Source organism: Podarcis muralis, chromosome 3, assembly GCF_964188315.1.
Source record: "Podarcis muralis chromosome 3, rPodMur119.hap1.1, whole genome shotgun sequence".
NCBI lineage: Eukaryota > Metazoa > Chordata > Lepidosauria > Squamata > Lacertidae > Podarcis > Podarcis muralis.
The window spans coordinates 78,512,768-78,530,727 of record NC_135657.1 but is presented as its reverse complement, the minus strand read 5'-3'; the positions used below and the strand labels follow the sequence as shown (position 1 = coordinate 78,530,727).

Sequence of the window (17,960 nt, the reverse complement as noted above, 5' to 3'; positions counted from 1 at the left end):
TGAGTAAGAAAGGGAAAAGGGAAAAGACTGAAGACTCAATTCATCCTTAATCAGAAAACATTTTTACCCAATGAAAATGTTGCCTTTGTACAGTAGGCTCATTTCTACACACACTTCCATCTTTCAGTCAGGCAAGAAAAAGGCCTTATCAGAGTTCAAGGACATATTCAAGCCAGGCAAAACAATTCAAGGAAAGTATGAAGCAGGGCTGGTGAGGGCCTGGGGAGAGGGTGTGTGGCTGGGAAGGGGTTGTGGTGTGGGCTCAACAGAGAGGCCTGGAGGTGCACATTTGATCCCCATGCCTAAGGTTCCCCACTCCTGCCCTAGAGCACCACGGCATGTTGCAGGATCCAGGAGGAACCAGATGCCCAAGAGAACTGTACTGATTGCCCTTCACAGACAAGGGGCCTTGGAATTTTTGCCAGTTCTCTCCACCCTCCAGTGTGGTGTAGTGACTAGAGTTACTGGGTGACCATGGGTTTGCCACAGTCTCTCAGACCAACTTACCTCACAAGGCTGATGTGAGGATAATAACGAGAAGGAGAACCATGTATGCCACCTTGAGCTCCATGGAGCAAAGGTGGGATATAAATGCAATAAATAACAGATTAATAAAATCTACCAGAGCATTCAAGAATCCTCTGAATTCCACAAGTCTCTTGGGTGGGTGGGTGGGTGGGTGGGTGGGTGGGTGGGTGGAGGAGGCTATAGCAAGTCCAAATTTCACAATTTCACAGTGGCAATCATATTTAGAACATCCACCTCTGCCCCTGAAACAAAGACCTAATTTGCCAGGATATATGTTGTGTTCAGTTACACACACACACACACACACACACACACATTTCTGAAAGTATAAAGAGTGCTTCAGAGAAAAGGACAAAAGTTAAGACTCACCATCCTCCTTCTGGGAGGTGTCGTCTTCTTTTACCTTTTTCCTTTCTACCAAACACTGAATTGCACCCAGGATAGCTTGGATTGCAAGCTCTACTTGTTCTGAGTAGAGTTCTACAAATCCATCATCTGACTTCTGGTTCCCTTTGGAAATACAGGAGAAATGTTAGTGGGGAAGACATCCGATTTCGAAAGCAGCAACCACTTTGACTGAGGGTTTTGTTTTGTTTTTGCAATCAAGTGGTGCATAATAAATTTTATGAAATAAATAAATTATACGACACAAACAAATTGCAGTTCTAAGCCACAATAACAAATGCAACTTTAACAAGAAAGGCATAGTGCTAAAAAACCTGAAATAAGGATAACTATTAAGACTTTGACATGATGGTTGGGCTTTATAAAACTAGTGTCTCCCCAATGTTAAAACCTGGAGAATTCCCAGTTCCCCGCCTAATTCAAAATTTAACATACTCCATTACTCCAAGAGGTATATATGCTTTGCCTCAGTTATCTCACAGAACAAAAGTCTGACATCTGCCTTGCAAGTGGAAGATAGTGCAAATAATATTGCCTCTTAGCCTCTCACCAGCCCTTGGCCCAATCAGGGCTCAGAAATGAGACTGAATTTTCAGGCAGTGCTGCTGCTAGGATTTCCCCCAAGTCAAGTCAGGTCAAATCAATGAATCCTTAATCCCCTTGCAATGTTGCCACTGCTATACTTATTCCAGCTCATTTCATAATGCATTAACAAGACTCGGCTAAAGACATGCAGCGGCATGAAAACAAATGTCCAACTTTTATTGAGAAAACAAGCTTTGTAGCATCAGATACTAGGAACAGAGGTCCCAGGAAGTATCCAACAACAACTTGCAAGAAATAAACAAAACGCCAACTCCCACCAAAGTACAGCTGCTAGGATTTTGACATGCTACATTAAACAAAACGTTGAACATTATTGTGAATGCTTCAGTACTCTCTGCACACTTACATAGGACTGCCTCTTTGAACTCTGCAAGATTTGGTTCTCAGTAAGCATGCTTAGGATCCTAACAAAATTATGATCTAATTTTATTGCCCTTAGTCACAGATGCAAATATCCAAAGGCGATAACAGAATAATACTTAGATCAACTGCTTTATTGGCTGAAAGATTAAAAGGAACATGTCTTTACCATTGCAGTGTGAAATTGAACTGAAGAGCTGTGTCTTCCAAATGGCAAAGTCATCCACACTTCTATTAATTTCTCCTTGGATGTACACAAGACTTCTGATTAACGCCATCCGTGTTGAAACTTGATTGGCTTCCATCTCAGGTAGGACAAAGAAAGACTCTATATCTTGCAGCTGGGTTGAAACCTTCAGCAAACATTCTATTCCTGAAGAGCAGACTTCAAAGCTTTTCCTGGAAGACAAAAGCAATCACAGCTCACTTTAACGAGCCACCTTTTAGCCTGCACATTTGCTTTTGAGAAAGAGTGGGTCTGGGGTTAACAAAAAACATCGCTTCTGTTGAACTTACTGGTAATCAGAAAAACAAGCTAAGACTCAATTGTGATACTAAAAACATAACATCCATGGTTTTACCAGAAGGTTTGGAAGTTGTCTTACATGAATCGAAAAGGAACTTCAGCTTGTATAAGGTAGCCCTGTAGATTTCCTTCAGTTTCTTTAGCCTGTACCCCCACCCTTAAAAAATATTCTATGATACAAAGAGGCACTACACTGTTTAAACCACACACTTTACTGGAAGCTGCAGATTTAATCTATAGTGTTTACAATATAGTAAGCTTTGCTATTTTTTGATTCTGTACAAGTCTTACGCAAGTTGGAGGAAGGATGGCGGCTAATAAATTGAGGATTGTTGCTTTTATTTTGATTATGTATTTTGTGGTTTTATATTTTGATTTTATTCTGTGAACTGCCCTGAAACCTCTGGGTATATAAATTCTAATGATGATGATGATGATGATGATGATGATGATGATGATGATAATAATAATAATAATAATAATAATAATAATAATAATAATATAACCACTGGAACAAATACAGAAATAAGACATAAGCATTAAGATGGTAGGTGAGAAGAGTCCCTAACTGGCCTAACAGTTGTCGGTTTCCAAGAATTATTTAGTCCAATGAAGTTTATTATTTGTTTAGGAATACCAGTTTATAGTCTCTGCAAATTACTAGAATTTCTCAACTCACAGTGGCCTAATTCATATATAATGCTGAAGCACAGTTAATGATTTTGATTATGTCCTCTGAAATGCAAGGGGTGTATCACCCAGTCAAGGAGTACTAAGCTTCCTCTGTGCACTTCCTCCAAAAGTGAAGGCATAACTCTCCCCCAAGGCACTTAAGCTTAGATACAACATCTGTCTTGATGTTTGGCAGTGTAGAGGACTGTTTAGTGCCTCCATGGTTGGGCCACCAACTTCTGCAGCGCCAATCATTTATTTGGGATATAGTGGGGGCTGACTGCAGGCCCCATTTTGAACAATGCAGTCAATAAAGTCACAGTCTTACAGATTAGGGTGCATGAAGGCTGCAGGAGTGAAACCGTTTTCTCCCCATAAAATACTATGTACCTTACTTACCAGGAATGGAAGAGTGTCTCACAAGACAGTTGTCTGATTCTGTCCACATCCGATTTTACTGCCTTAACCTCCAGCAGCATCTCTTTCACGTCTGAAATTAGCTTCTGAAACAACGGGTCGTGCTTTCGCATCTTGCATCCAGCGGGCAGCTGATCTGCAGCTATGGGAGTGGAATATTGTAGCTCTGGAGGGTTAAAACCAGGCATGGACTTCAGAACACAAGGAGAATTCAGTTCAGTTGCTTCAGTCTCTGCCCTGGAAGCATTCAAGGACTGGCCTTTTGGACAGCACTCCATAAACCAGGACAGCTGCTCCAGGACCACCACACACTGCATTGAAAGGTATTGCAGTCTATCGGTCCACTGTTGAACACCGTCTTGAGGAGGAAACGGCACTTCATATTCACAGGCAGGGTTTAACCGGGCATCAATCTCCTGCACGCAGCTCAGAAGGTTCCTGTAGGAGATTCACAAGGTTAAGAGATATGCTTATAATAAAATACTATCGGTACACCTCAGTCAGTATACAGTGGATCACAGCAATTTCCAAATGCTGCAGCTTTTGCGGAAAGTTTATTTATTTATCCTGGGTGCCGCTCTATGCCCTTGAACTCTGGCAATGCCTCTTGCTTGTATGCACAGAGGATAGAGAACATGCATAGAAATGTACTGAGGGTTTACGTTTTGCGCTATTATTGCAGTATACAGTCTGCCTCTCTCTTTTTTGAGTCAGAATGCTTTCCTTTCTCAAATGAGCTAAAGAAGTACACAGAAAACCAAAGTCCAAATACCTCAGGATAATCCACTGCTCAGTCAAGGCGGTGAGGGAGCTCCTCTGCTTGACAAGCATCTTCATAAGGTGTGCTGTGAATCCTTTGCATCGCTCAACGGTGCCCAGTCCAATTTCCTGCAGTGTGACAAGGTAGCACTTTTCATTCCTGTGTAATGGTTGCCATAACAATGTGGCCCCCACCCCACTGATACTAGGCAAATGCATGGAACTCTGCCTACGCCTTGACAATGAAAGATGCATGGAATGCGCACAAACTACTCTGCAGCCCACTCTAACATTATGCTTGTTCACTCAAAACTAACTTCCGCTATATTCAAAGGTGCTTATGCCCAGGTAAATGTGCACTGGATTACAGCCTTTGGACAATTTTCAGGCAAGTAACATACCCAGAAAACCAGATTTGAAAGCCTATGCATAAAAAGATTAAAATAGCACAAACTCGCTTTGAAAACAATTTCCTATTGTAGCAACTTTAATGACAGTTTTAAGAGCTGTGGATGATGAGGACTGAATGTGCTAAATCAGGGAGGAAAGCAAGATCCCCACAACATTCCAGCTGTGGAATGGTCTCCCCAGAGAGATCTGTCCAGCACCATCCCTATCAACCTTTAGGTGCCACTTGAAGTAGCCAGGTGAAGATGCTACTAAGCACCTAGGCACTCATAACTGTTTATGTTGTACTCTCAAGCAACGTATTTTTATGTTGTGAACCACCTGTGAAGGGCGGCATACAAATTTAATAGATAACAATAACACCAGCAGCAGCAGTTCATCTGTTAGTAGGATGTGTCCTTTTAATGCTATGTGGACTAGAGCTGTCAGTAAATGCCTAGGTAGGTGAAATGCTTGTTCTCTGATCAGCTAGTTTATATGCTACCATTTTTATTTTACATCAATGTCACCTCCACTTTCTCCAAGGTATACAGTGGTACCTCGTTTTTCAAACGTAATCCGCTCCAGAAGACTTCTGAAACGTTCAAAAACCAAAAACTCATCGCTGACAGCAAGGTCACAGGATCCTGCACTCAGCGGAAGCCGCATGGCATGTTCTACTTCCAAGATGTGTATGAAAACCAAAGCATTTACTTTCAGGTATACGGCGTTTGAAAACCAAAATGTTCATCAACAGAGACATTAAAAAACCAAGATATCACTGTATATGAAATTGGAAAGTGAACCTGACTCAATCCTACAATTCAGTGACTTGCCAAGGATTTCTGAATATGTCAAGGTTTGTAACTGGGTACATTTGATAAGCAATATGATACATAAGTGACAAGTCTCGGTAGATTTACTGGTAGTTTACCTCTATTTATCTGCTCAACAACTACAATGTAGGCAGGTATAAACATGCCTGAGAAAAAACTATGTTGATTTGGAATAAAAAGCCAAATGTTTAGATGATGAATGATCCTGTCTTGCCTATTCAAAGGTTTTAAAAGGAGAAGATTTGAAAGAAATCTCTAGTACTGAAGCTACTGTTTACCTTTGAAGGTGCCAATAACGCTGTCTGAAGCCCACAGTGGCGTGCGAGAGACTGATAGAAGTATTTCTGGCATCCATCCCAGGACGAGGAGATCTCAGAGAGCAACCTGGAAAGCGTAAGACTTTTATTCATCCGAGACAAAAATAAATAAATAAGCAATTTCAAAGTCTTTCTACGACCACACAAACACAAAACGTGCATCAGTTCGGCTTACCCATGCTTTTAGGCAGTCTTAACCGGCTTTACATTGCCTGCTTAAGGTATCAGTTTGGTAACTGATACCCCCGACACTGTAATGCATTTTTACTTAAGGCAATATCCGGATGTTTTTGCTCTGCTGGTTCCAGAAAATATCACGTTACACAATTTGCAAGTCGCTCCTTAAAATGAAAACTGAACAAACCAAGGGCCAAACTAGATTCACCATTTGTCACCTTTGCAGAGATGATTTTCCTTTGCAGCTGGTGGGAGGGAGGGCTTCAAGATGGAGTGATGTATTTGCCCCCCACCCCATGGTCCTGATCAGAATCGGGATCCCCTCTATGTCTGCTGTTTGCAAGGGCAAGAAAGCAGCCACTGGCACAAATGGCAGCTTTCCTCCCACTACTAACAGGAGGGAAGTCACAACTCTTAACAGGGCTAACTCTTAACAGCCACAACACCCAGCTGTTTATTAAAGGTAAGTCACTGGTGCAAGAGTAACGTATGTGAGAAATGGCACATCTGGTTAGCCTTAAACTATCTTCACTAAAAGAGATACTATCCTTAGGTGGGACTATCCCTGCAATGGAAATCCCTTTTGGAGTCACCAATCAGGGTGAAGGAACTATTCCATGATGAGACCTGTTTATGGTCCCCAGCCTGCATGAATGTACGTTCCTTGGCGTCTGGAAGGCAAGTTACTGACTGCTGTGTAGGGCGAGAGCCCACAATAATGCTGGTCAGCTTGAGAGTGGCGGCACAAGTCCAGGTGAGATATGGGGTAGGGTCCTTGGATGCTGCAAGATCATGTCTTAGAACCAAAACTTTAGGTACAGGTGTGTCCATAATGCAGTTGTTTGCTACTTTTCTATTTCTTTAGGTTTTTAGGATAACCTAATTTATTTGCACTGTTGTTGTGCAATGTTAAGTGTACTGATCTTTTCGTCCTTATTAGTTCTGATTATTTATAAAGGTTTCTAATAGGTGCATAACAAATATTGTGCATCTGTTATGTTGTGAGCTACTTCGGGCACAATTTCTGTGGGAAAGTGGCATACCAATAAACAGACGAGGTAACGGTAATATTGGATTGAAAAACCCCAATTAGATACTTTTGGAGGTCAAAACTGCAGCTGCGGAAACAGAAAATACATACGTTGCGTCCAGCTTCTGTGTGCAGTTAACCAAGGCCAATGCACTGCTCAGATCCAATGGGTGAAGGAAAAGCAGGTCCTGGGAAGTTTTTGAACGAGACCAAGCAAGGCCTTTGCGATAGGACAACCCTGGGAAGATATTGAAAATACATTTAACTTTAATTTTTCTTTTTGAAATAACAACACGGAAGTTCTTTTTAGTGAGTCCATTCAGACATGCCTTTTCCTCTCCAACACCTAAGTGATGATGGCTGATATAGACAATTCTGAGAATTTAGTTTTAGCGGTTGAAAGGAGCAGAGAAAACAAGCGGCTATAACTAACCAGCAGGAATTGCTTTCAGAGCCAGTGTGGAGACCAGGATTCAGATCCCCACTGGGCCACAAAGCTCACCAGGGGAACTTGGGCCAGGCACCAGGGTGGGGGTGGGGGACTATGTATGCCACCTTGAGCTCCTTGGGATAGAAAGGTAGGATATAAATGCAATAAATAAATAATGAAAAGGTTCTGGACCTTATCCTTTCTGTGTGCATGGCTACAAAGCTGTGCATTAGAGAGTGTGTGTGTCAAGAGGAATGCAGTAAAAATTCATTCCACATTTCCAATTAGTATTCATTCTAACCCAATTGTACTACCTACCTCCCAGCTAAGGGATGCGGGTGGCGCTGTGGGTAAAACCTCAGCGCCTAGGACTTGCCGATTGCATGGTCGGCGGTTCGAATCCCTGCGGCAGGGTGCGCTCCCGTTGTTCGGTCCCAGCGCCTGCCCACCTAGCAGTTCGAAAGCACCCTTAAGGGCAAGTAGATAAATAGGGACCGCTTACCAGCGGGAAGGTAAATGGCGTTCCGTGTGCTGCGCTAGCTCGCCAGATGCAGCTTTGTCACGCTGGCCACGTGACCCGGAAGTGTCTCCGGACAGCGCTGGCCCCCGGCCTCTTGAGTGAGATGGGCGCACAACCCTAGAGTCTGTCAAGACTGGCCCGTACGGGCAGGGGTACCTTTACCTTTAACCTCCCAGCTATTGTCATTTGGTACACTATACATGTGCCTATGGAGATAAATCATGGGCAGTGCCAAACACATGGCACTTTGCTAATTTGAGGAGTGGGAGTGACTACTGCTTATATTTTGTTCGTTGTCTCCAAAGAGTAGTAGTTCCAGCTCCTCTTACCTGTATTAGCAAGGTTTTTAAAGAGCTCTGTTAGGGCCCTCTGCTTCTGCACGAGTAAATGTTTGGCCTCGGACTTCTGCTTTTCCTTGTCTGCAGCTGGATTTACAGACATATGCTGCAGCTCATGGGAAGAGGAAATTACGTCACCTGTAAAAAGGAGGAGCGCAGCAGAAAGCAATCTTACAATCTATTAATTTCAGCACGTCCACTCAAACCCAGCAATTCTTAAGAAAAACCAATTACCTTCCTGTTGAATGTTACGCTGTAATAAAAGTTTTACCTGTGAAATTGTCAAGGCTCTCCACCAGATCCAAGAACGAGTTGTTCTTCACTAGAGATGTACATATCTTCTCCATCCGCTTTGTAAGTTTGGGTAAGCGGCCCTGAAGGGACTCTGGGTGAAAAATGTCTCCCTGGATATCCTCTAAGTGAGCAGCCTGTGGGGGAAATGTTCACAACAGGCAAAAGTCCAGGTGACTGAAATCCTTGTGCTTCTGGTAAGACTTATGGGACCTATCAGTACCAACTAGCCTAGAGAGTGAAGAATGGGACTTCAAACCTAACGGAGGGTAGCCATTGGGCCCTTTGGTCAGCTTCCCAAGGCATCTGGCTGGTCACTACCGAAGAAGGAAATGCTGGCTTACAAACACCTGTGGTCTTGGCCTATAATAACAGCCATATTACTGGGTCACTGCGTACTTACTGTGAGATGACAGAAGTCAGCCACAGAGGGTTATGCCGCATCCTACTAGCCTAGACAGGAAAATTCTATTGCAAACTTGAATGCAGCCACACTCCCTTCCAGGAGCTTCTCCAGTTCCCGTTTCACAGAGAAGCTTGAAAGGATGTCCCTGGAAGCCTTGCAGTCCTAACTGATAAGTATAAAAAAATAAAAAAATAGCAACCAGGACTTTTGTCACCTTTCCAGGTATGCAGATAACAGACAGGTGAATAAGGCAGAGAGGGGCAATGCAGCCATAAGCAGCCTAAGAATGCATGTAGGGCGTGGTCCTCTCACTCATCAGGAAAAGAACCTTCTCAGGAAGTACCCAATGACCAGAGAAGAAAGCAGTCTGCAGAACCCTCTGTAAGAAGGCTGCCTCTATTTTGTAATCTTGGGCTGTCCTGAAGAGAGGGAGAAAAAAAGAAGTGCGAGCTCGGAGGTAGGGGGAAAGTCAAAGCACAGAATGGAGGAGAAAGGACTTCTGCTAGTCTCGGTAAGCAAAATAAACTTGGAAAAGTTAGGGGAGGATACAGCCTACCGATTTGCAAAAGAGTTTTCCTGTCTAGCCTAGTAGGGTGTGATGTAACCCCTCTGGGATTGGCTCCTGTGTCCATCAGGGGAAAACACACACTTGGTCACCTCTCAATGAAACACTAGGACGGCACTGAGAACAAAGTTTACGTTCCTGTTTCGCTGTTATCATTTCAAACATTTTGTCATATCACGGTTACAACTAAGAGTGTTCCAATACGCAGCAAGGGAATCCAGCACTCAGGTTCAGAATGCCTACTATTCCATCTGAACGCAAATGAGAACTCCAGGTACCTGAGCAGAATGGGACCTAGCAGTCAGTTTTTTTCTTAATATGTTGTTCAGGCTCTGAATTTTAGTTTCTTGGTTGCCCAATGTCTCTGCTTCCTGCAAAGAAGCTAGTTGCTCTTCTTTTGCTGTTTCCACCAAGGCAGAACGGCAGGGTTCATTGAGAGCAGCTTCAAATTTCTTCATAAACTTGAAGAGTGTCCTAAAACCCAGGAAAAGACAGGGATGAAAACAAGGACCATCAATTTGGGTGAGCGCTCAAGCTCCACGACAACATGGTTAAAGGGGACTTAAAAAGTTAAAAATCCACTTTGAGTGTATGCATATTAAGGTATCCAATGGAGTTATGGCAAAGCAGTATATCCTCGGTCACCACTTTGCTATGGGAGTGTCAAAAGAAGAGGATCCGGATACTAATATTGCACATTAGACACATGCAGGACAGTTAAGACAGATATTTTAACCCAAGCAAAATTCAACACTATACTGGTAGCTAAGATTTATACTGTCAATGACTGGCTCTGCAATCTCACAGTGAACAGAATCTTGGGACAATGACTCAGGTGTATAATTTCGTTATCCCACTATTGACTTATTTGCATTTACCCTCCCCTTAACCATTCTTAGAGTGGGTTTAAGGAAAAAAGTAAGAGGAGAGCAGTCCCCAGGGGACATGTTTCAAGCCCCCCCCCCCCCCCGTCTCTGGGCTGATAACTGATATAATCCTCCTGATGCCCAAATGCCCAATATCTCATCAACATTTCGTACTTACCTATGTGTCTTCTCCACAGACTGTTTTATAGCCCAAAAGCTGACATCATTCCACTTAGAGATTTTTACAAATTCCTGAAAAATATTCAATTCAATAAACTATGATGTTTATTGTAAACAGAATGAAGAATTGCTGAGAGGACATGTGCTTCTGGTTTGAAGAGATGTACTTAAAAAGCAGGGTAGGACCTAGCTATTTATTTGAACTAGCTTTACTTCCAACAACCAGAGAATACTATTACACCAAGAAATCTTGTTCTCACCTTCAATTCTTTTTCTATCGGATGCCGAAGTTCAGTCAGCCTGGTTTGGACACATTCTGAAAACTGCTTATAATAATTGTAGAGATTCCATAATACATTGCACAGCATGTCTGAAAAAGAGAGAACGGGTTTCATAAAAAAATGCATCCTTGTCCGCACCTGAGGATTTAGGGATCTTCAAGGACATAGTAGTTCTGACTGAAACAGCAGCTCTCTTTTCTTAAATTTGTAAGTTTCAAGAGGTTGTTTTTTAAATTCTACTGTATTGCTGCCTTGTTGTTTGCTTCCCTGGGTTCCTTTAGGAGGAAGGTCAGGGTAGAAAATTAATAAATTAATAATGAAAATCTGTTCAATGCCCCCTTCCAATCAAGAGATTCCTTCAGGCAATTTTGCAAGGGGAAGACAAGCAAAGAGGTGTGGGAAAAGTTTTAATCTTTCCTTCAGTGCTTTGCATAGAATAATCTACTTTCGTCTTTTGGCAAGCTACAGGGGAGAACTGGGTTGAATACACCACACTGTAATTTTGCCAGTATCTTTCGGAGAAAACTTTCGATGTAAAATAATAATAACAACTGGAAAATTTAGCTGAGCTCTATTAAATGTTAGGAATAATAATTCAACTGCGTGCAATAAAGAAAAGAAACATAAGCTCAAAGGTAGGCAGAAGGAAGATCTGGATCTGCTGGTAGATCTCCAGTTGATCCACAGTAGACTGGCTGGAGACAGAAACCCTTGGCAAACTGTTTAACAACAGCAACAAAAGCAAGCTCTCCTGCTCCCAAAGCAGGCAGCTGAGATCAAGGAAAGCTGAGCACATGCTCAGAGCCACTCTGCTCTCTTTAATTCTGTGTGTGGATGCGTTCACCACCCAGGGCTACCTGGTGGAGCTAAAGTACACCCCCCCCCCCAAGTCTGGTGTCTGCCTTGGGCCCATTTCACAGCAACCACCTACCATTTCCTTCCACCTGTGGCATCAGCAAGACATGGCAGTGGAATTCCAGCAGCATCTGAAGCCGTGTGTCAAACTCCCCCAATGTTGACCCTTCTATGAAAGCCTGCAGTGTGCCAAGCAGTGCTTTTAAATTCACATCTATCCGTTTCATGAAGTTGGGATTGTAGGGAAGAAAGGGGTGGGAGTGGGGTAGGACAAGATGGCATGTAAATTCATTTTTGACATTAAATGCAATTTGGCAGCAAACAACATCCATTATGGCCCTTTCAGAAGGAACTAACACTGACACAGGCTCTGCCTCCCTAAAACCAAGCCTTCGTGCACAATGCAACGCAGGCTGCCTTTTACCTACAGTTAAGGAACTGTAATCCAGATGCAGGAATAATTGCTTCCTCTTCCAAGCCCTCCCGTCTCCAGAGGAAACTTCCCTCTCCTGCCTTAACAGCAGTTAAAAGGAACCAGTTCCATAAGAGGAGAAAAGACAACACCATAAATACATCATATTATTCATCTAATTCTACAGTATCTTTACTAACAGTTCACTTCACATAGAGGGAAAAGGTTGTATAGAGTACACCACACAGACAATAAAGGCATACGTCCTGCTCAGATGTGATCTTGCCTACTTCATAAAAGATGGTTTTTGGCACTGATAACAGGTGCTTGGTCTATACTGGGTTGTTTTCAACTAGAGTTGCCCACTTGGGATGTCAATCTGGTTTAAAACAAGCCAAGATTTGTGTGCCCTGTTTACAGAGCCATGGTTTCTGAAGTCAGCAGTGTTGTGGGCTAATGTGTTTTTTCACAGCTCTTGTGAACAGCAATACACAGTTGGACTGCTCAACCTTTCAATAATATAGGCAGTTACAAGCTTTGCCTGTTAAGTTGCTTGAGAATCAAGATGTAAGAATACTTGATTTCTCCAATATGCTACATATTGAAAGAAGCTTTAAACTTGGCTATTGGGCATGTAATAGAGAATAGCAAATGCAAATATAGATCATACACCATTTGTATTTTTATCAGTTTATAGAAATGTGTATCCTTGAGTGTATGCACTTCTATTAACAGCTTGCATTTCTTTTACCACTCTGTTATCAATAGTTACCTTCAGTTTTCTTCTGTGTCTGTTCTTGCCTATATTTCTCAATCATCTGATAGATTGAAAACCAGTGTTTCATTGACTTTTCTGTGTGATGTTTCCTTGTGTTGTCCAGACTAACAGACCAACAGCTGACAATGCAAGTGGAAAAAGTAAGACCTATTAATTAACATTATATCTCAGAGCCCTATCACCACCCACCCATGCTTGCTTTTAGATCAGTGGGTACACATTTCTTAGAAAGTAGCCCAATTTTTGCAACAACTATTTTTACAGTACAGGTAAGGCTGTTATTTTTGCTCTGCACTAACAAAAACATCAGTTCTGAAATATGAAAACTTAAAAGGTCTGCATTAGTGTAAATAATCAGATTTTTAAAGAATTGAATGTAGCACATTTATTTTGCATAAGCTGCTAGGTTATCTATATTTGAAAGAACAGTGATTCTTCTTTGGCTAAGGATTGAAGAAAAATACAAAAAAAAAAAACCCCCACAACCCCACAGGGATCTAGAAGGTAGGAATTAGAAGACATTCTGGAACGAAGCAGGAAGCTGTGTAGAGGAATGAAACTCCACATCTCTCTCTCTCTCTGCTGGGAACCCCTGACAAAAATCCCTTCAACTTTCTGAGCTTGCTGCAGATGCTGTGAGCAAACCCCTGATCTGGTTTGTCCCCCCCCCAACCCGTCATTTACACTTGAAAATACTCAGCACAAAGGGAACTGACAGTACGTACTTCAGTTCCAGTTTACGCCACTGGATGATCAGCTGAGTGACCAAATCCAGATGTTTCCTAAGAGAGACAGCTCGACTAGCATTCTCCTCCCAATCCTAGAAAAGGAAAAGATGCCTTTCAGACAAAAACTGAAATTATACATTTAAACGTTGATAAAAAAAAATTGATTTGCTTGCCAATTATCTACACCTTTAAATTAAAAAATGCAATCACCTTCATTCAACTAAAAATCAGGTGTATTACAAAAGTTTGTTAATTTCTTCTCACCTTCTCTGGCTATACACACACAACCACTTGCCCCCTGATTTCTTACCTGGGACTTGGCCAGCAGAATTTCTAAGCCATTCAGGAACTTTGAAAGGGGACTGGAGAGTGGAAAACTACGGATTCTGTCCAGTACAACCAAAAGCTGCAAAATGAAAGACAATCAGTGCTTCTGGCAGTTGCTTTCTAAATCTTAAAACTAAACAACACAAAGGAACAGAACTTTTAACTTTAAATTGCATTGCAAGATCTCATCTCTTCTGCTAATAGCAGATATAACTGGTTGTTTGCCTGTCACATATAGCTGAACATACTAACAAATTTAGGGGACTAGCAGTATGCTTGTCCCTGTGAAAGGTGCTATCCATGCAAAGCCTTAACATGTAAGGAATCCTAGGTCAAAGCAAATATAAATTAAACTCTGGTTATTTTAGCTACTGCTTCAGTTCCTGAAAGTCTGGACTGTGGTCACCTCTTACCTGGACAAGCGCAGGGTGGTCTGGCCATTCTTGCAATAGTGCTTTCACCTCTTTTGTGAAGTTTTCAAGAATATGTTGACACTGTTGCACTTGCTGAATATTAGGATGGTGATAAAAGTCATAAGGCCCTTCGTTTTTCAGGACTAGTTCTGAAGCCCCCTGTTCAAAAAGTGTATTGTGCAGTATCGTGCTAGCTAGAAGTTGGCTGCCATGGAGATTATCGTTCATTTCAGATCCTATGATTTGGCCGTCCAGGGGGCAAGAAGAGAGACAAAGTCATTAAGGCAATAAAGCTTTCTGTATCTTTTTAAACAGCATATTGATTAAAACAGTAAAGGATAAGCTCAGAGGCAAATGTGTTGTGTCTTAGAGCAATTGCTTTGCACAGCCCATCACTATATAAAGTGAAAGCTCACTCCAAAAGCCTCTGTGAGTATCTACTTCTGAGGCACTTAAGACCGGAATGTTTAATTCTAGGAACAATAACCTAGAATGCCTTACTACCAATATCCTCTGCATAGCAAATCAACAAGATCACAGGGAAACATTTTCAATAAATGACCACCCACACCCTAGAGGCTGTCCAAGTTCAATTATACAAGGCTTTGTTTTACTTTATTACTATTTTTTTAGTGTCATTTAGATTCTTGAATAAAGAGCAGAACCAAACATGCTACTTTCCCTCGGTGGAAAGGCATCATGCTATTTGAAAGTGGGAGATTCCATTTACCCATTGCAATAAAATCTCACCTACCCTAATGCCTTCAGTAGTATTCTACACATACAACTAACCCTAACCCAAACTGAATTATGCTCATTATTTAAGCAGGGAAATGAGAGACCACTCATTTAAGCTACGTTGGCCTTTTAAGGCTCAAGCTAAGTATATCAAACGTGAGTGGGAAAATGGGTTTCTGAATACAAACAACAAAGAAGTCGTGAAGTGGTAGGTGCAACTGCAATGGGACTGTTTTAAAGAACGTAGCTCCTCAGATGTAGCCAAGGCTAAACATTTCAGTTTATTCTGTCTTACTTATTTTTTAGAGATACAGTCGTACATCAGGAGTCAAATGGAATCTGTTCTGGAAGTCCGTTTGACTTCCAAAACGTCTGAAAACCAGGGCACGGCTTCTTCCAATCAGAAGCCGCAGAAGCCCCGTCGGAAGATCAGTTTCCAAAAGAATGTTCGAAAACCGGAACACACACTTCTGGGTTTCGATCATTCAGGAGCCAAAACGTTCGAGAACTAGGCTTTTCGAAAACCAAGGTACAACTGTACATACTTCAACAACCATTAGTGGTAGACACACAGGATTTTTTTAAAGCACAGCTGCGGTCTTTGAATGATGGTTCCATGGAAACTTACCTGGGGTTCCTTAACAAGAAGACAGCTTGCCCATTATTAATGGCCTCACCCTGCCGTGTTCAGATGGCAGGGCAGCGCTGGGTATGCTGCAGGGAGCACTTTAGCTTATGTAAGAGATAGGAAGGTGCCACACACACTTGTGCAACATATTGGAGGGGGGATTCTATGGCTCCCTCAAAAGGATGGGGATTCTCTGGCCACTGAAGCACAGCATACTTGAAAGCAGAAACGAAAAATCCTTACCAATCAAAGGATAGAAGTGAGCTACCAGCGAAGTACCAGTCTGGTAACAGGAAAGGAATGTATTCAAATGATGCTTCGCCTGATGGGAGGACAGGCTTTGCTGATACCACAAGGACCGAGCAAAGTAAAGGCACAGCTGCTGATGAATCGTCATGACTGTTTTCATTGAGTGATGAGAAAGAAGGGCTTTTTCACAAACTGCTTCCTTTTCTAAACCGTCATTCATTTCCATTTTCCCCTCAAGGCTCGCCTCTGCTGTAATATCTTCAAAATCCTGCAAATTGTATTGAAAGGTGTATTTGGTGACAACTTGCAGCACTGTATTTTAAGATCAGCAGCAAAGCTCACCAGTTTCAAAGGACGCACTTGCATGGAACAAGACAGGCTGGTAAGAACCGCATGACTGCTTACTATGCAGCTCTTCAGAACATGGGGAACCAGTTGTATGCATCCTCAGGTCGTCTAGCAAGCCAGGCTTTACTAAAGATCCTGCTTCAGTGGGCATCTGAGAAGTTGCAGGAGCACAACTGGGCTCCACACACATCCAGGTAGGAAGCAAAAAAGTGGCCACCTCTCTGTGGCAATAGAGGAACTATACGGTACGTTTTGCCATAGCACTGCAGCTGTATTATCTGCTCTGTATTCTATTAGGAATCTTATTGTGTTAGTAAAAAAAAATGCTTGTACAATAATTGTATATTTTATAATTATTTGCAACATAATATATTTTCTTCTTTTTTCCAAGCCTCTTTATTCTATTATCCTGACTCCTACACTAATATTTTTACTGTTTTCAAAAAAAGAAAACACAAGCAACAGCACTACAACCAAAAGCAAGCAGGACTCAATTTGGTAACTGAAGGCTTATTTCCCTGGCTCTGCTTCATAACACAGTCCCCCCCGCCATTTACCATTCAAAGCTCTATAAACACTTTCCTCGGATGTGCAGAGAGCTTTTTCAGTCTTTACACTGTGTATTCTCCCAACAAGAACAAATAACGTCACAATGGCTCATTGAACACAAAGCGGAAACGTGAACTTAGGATTCTGGAAGTTAGGCTACTGGACATACTGACTTCCAGTGAAATTAAAAACATTTGCAGGTTCTGCCCCTATCCCATTTCATCCAGCTCCCAGCTGCCACACTATGGATACTTCAGTATTTCTTTCTGAATATGTAAACAGCTGCACAAACACAAACAGAATAAAGTTCCGTACGCAATTTCTGATTAAAGCAGAAGTTGTTTACCTTCTCATGCAGAGGGAATTTCCTCCTGAACTCTCTCTCTTCCTCCTCCTCTTCACTGAGGCCACTCCCGTGGCTCTTGGTTCTGTATCTGTAAAGACTGTTCTTCTGTTCCTCCTCTTCCTGGGCCTGGCGCTCCTGTTCATCCCATTCATTTATAATTACCTAAGAAATAGAATGCAAACAAACAAAAGCCCACTCATCTTGAGAAACCCATAAGAGACTTGTGCATAGAAATCCCACATGTGTCACGCAGTAAACATATGGTGGCGTGAGGCCACTTGTATGTTGAAGCCTAGTCAAATAGGCTTTGTTTTCTGCTCCATTTTTGTGGCAAGAAAAAAAAGCCCAAAGCTTGAGCCTGCAGGCTTGCTTTTATACTGGCTGTTCTAAAGCTGTGACCCCTCTTTCCAGTGAACATTAAGCCAGTCACCTTTCTCTCTCCCAAGGGTGTCAAGATTTATTTTTCACAGATAGTTTTTGGAAGAAGTTTTTGCAGCCATTTAGTCTTATTACCGGGTTTTCTTGATTTATTTATTTTTATCAGTTTTGAAATGCTTTGTGCAACCAGAAAAGCAGCCTATAAACAACTGAGATCCAACCTGCTGCATTTTATCAGAGATAAACAAAGCAAAGCACCACCCACACAATGAGGTTTTTTTCTTGGCTCTTTCCTTCCCTATGGCTCTCAGAAT

At 42.1% G+C, this 17,960-nt stretch overlaps 1 protein-coding gene across 2 annotated transcripts in view; it reads right to left on the bottom strand.

Annotated features, from left to right (window-relative positions):
• Positions 1 to 17,960, bottom strand: part of MDN1 (midasin AAA ATPase 1) — a 90,038-nt gene that overhangs the window by 17,020 nt on the left and 55,058 nt on the right. For both annotated transcript variants that reach the window (XM_028722980.2, XM_028722981.2), the window contains exons 64-81: positions 17,269 to 17,430; positions 16,020 to 16,293; positions 14,411 to 14,646; positions 13,981 to 14,076; positions 13,668 to 13,762; positions 12,937 to 13,061; positions 11,829 to 11,966; positions 10,877 to 10,986; positions 10,615 to 10,688; positions 9,849 to 10,044; positions 8,580 to 8,736; positions 8,300 to 8,446; positions 7,132 to 7,258; positions 5,775 to 5,880; positions 4,287 to 4,402; positions 3,497 to 3,952; positions 2,069 to 2,298; positions 898 to 1,038 (exon numbers count right to left, since the gene is read on the bottom strand). In XM_028722980.2, the coding sequence (XP_028578813.2) occupies positions 898 to 1,038; positions 2,069 to 2,298; positions 3,497 to 3,952; positions 4,287 to 4,402; positions 5,775 to 5,880; positions 7,132 to 7,258; positions 8,300 to 8,446; positions 8,580 to 8,736; positions 9,849 to 10,044; positions 10,615 to 10,688; positions 10,877 to 10,986; positions 11,829 to 11,966; positions 12,937 to 13,061; positions 13,668 to 13,762; positions 13,981 to 14,076; positions 14,411 to 14,646; positions 16,020 to 16,293; positions 17,269 to 17,430 (2,986 nt within the window). The remainder of the gene's footprint in view (positions 1 to 897; positions 1,039 to 2,068; positions 2,299 to 3,496; positions 3,953 to 4,286; positions 4,403 to 5,774; positions 5,881 to 7,131; positions 7,259 to 8,299; positions 8,447 to 8,579; positions 8,737 to 9,848; positions 10,045 to 10,614; positions 10,689 to 10,876; positions 10,987 to 11,828; positions 11,967 to 12,936; positions 13,062 to 13,667; positions 13,763 to 13,980; positions 14,077 to 14,410; positions 14,647 to 16,019; positions 16,294 to 17,268; positions 17,431 to 17,960) is intronic.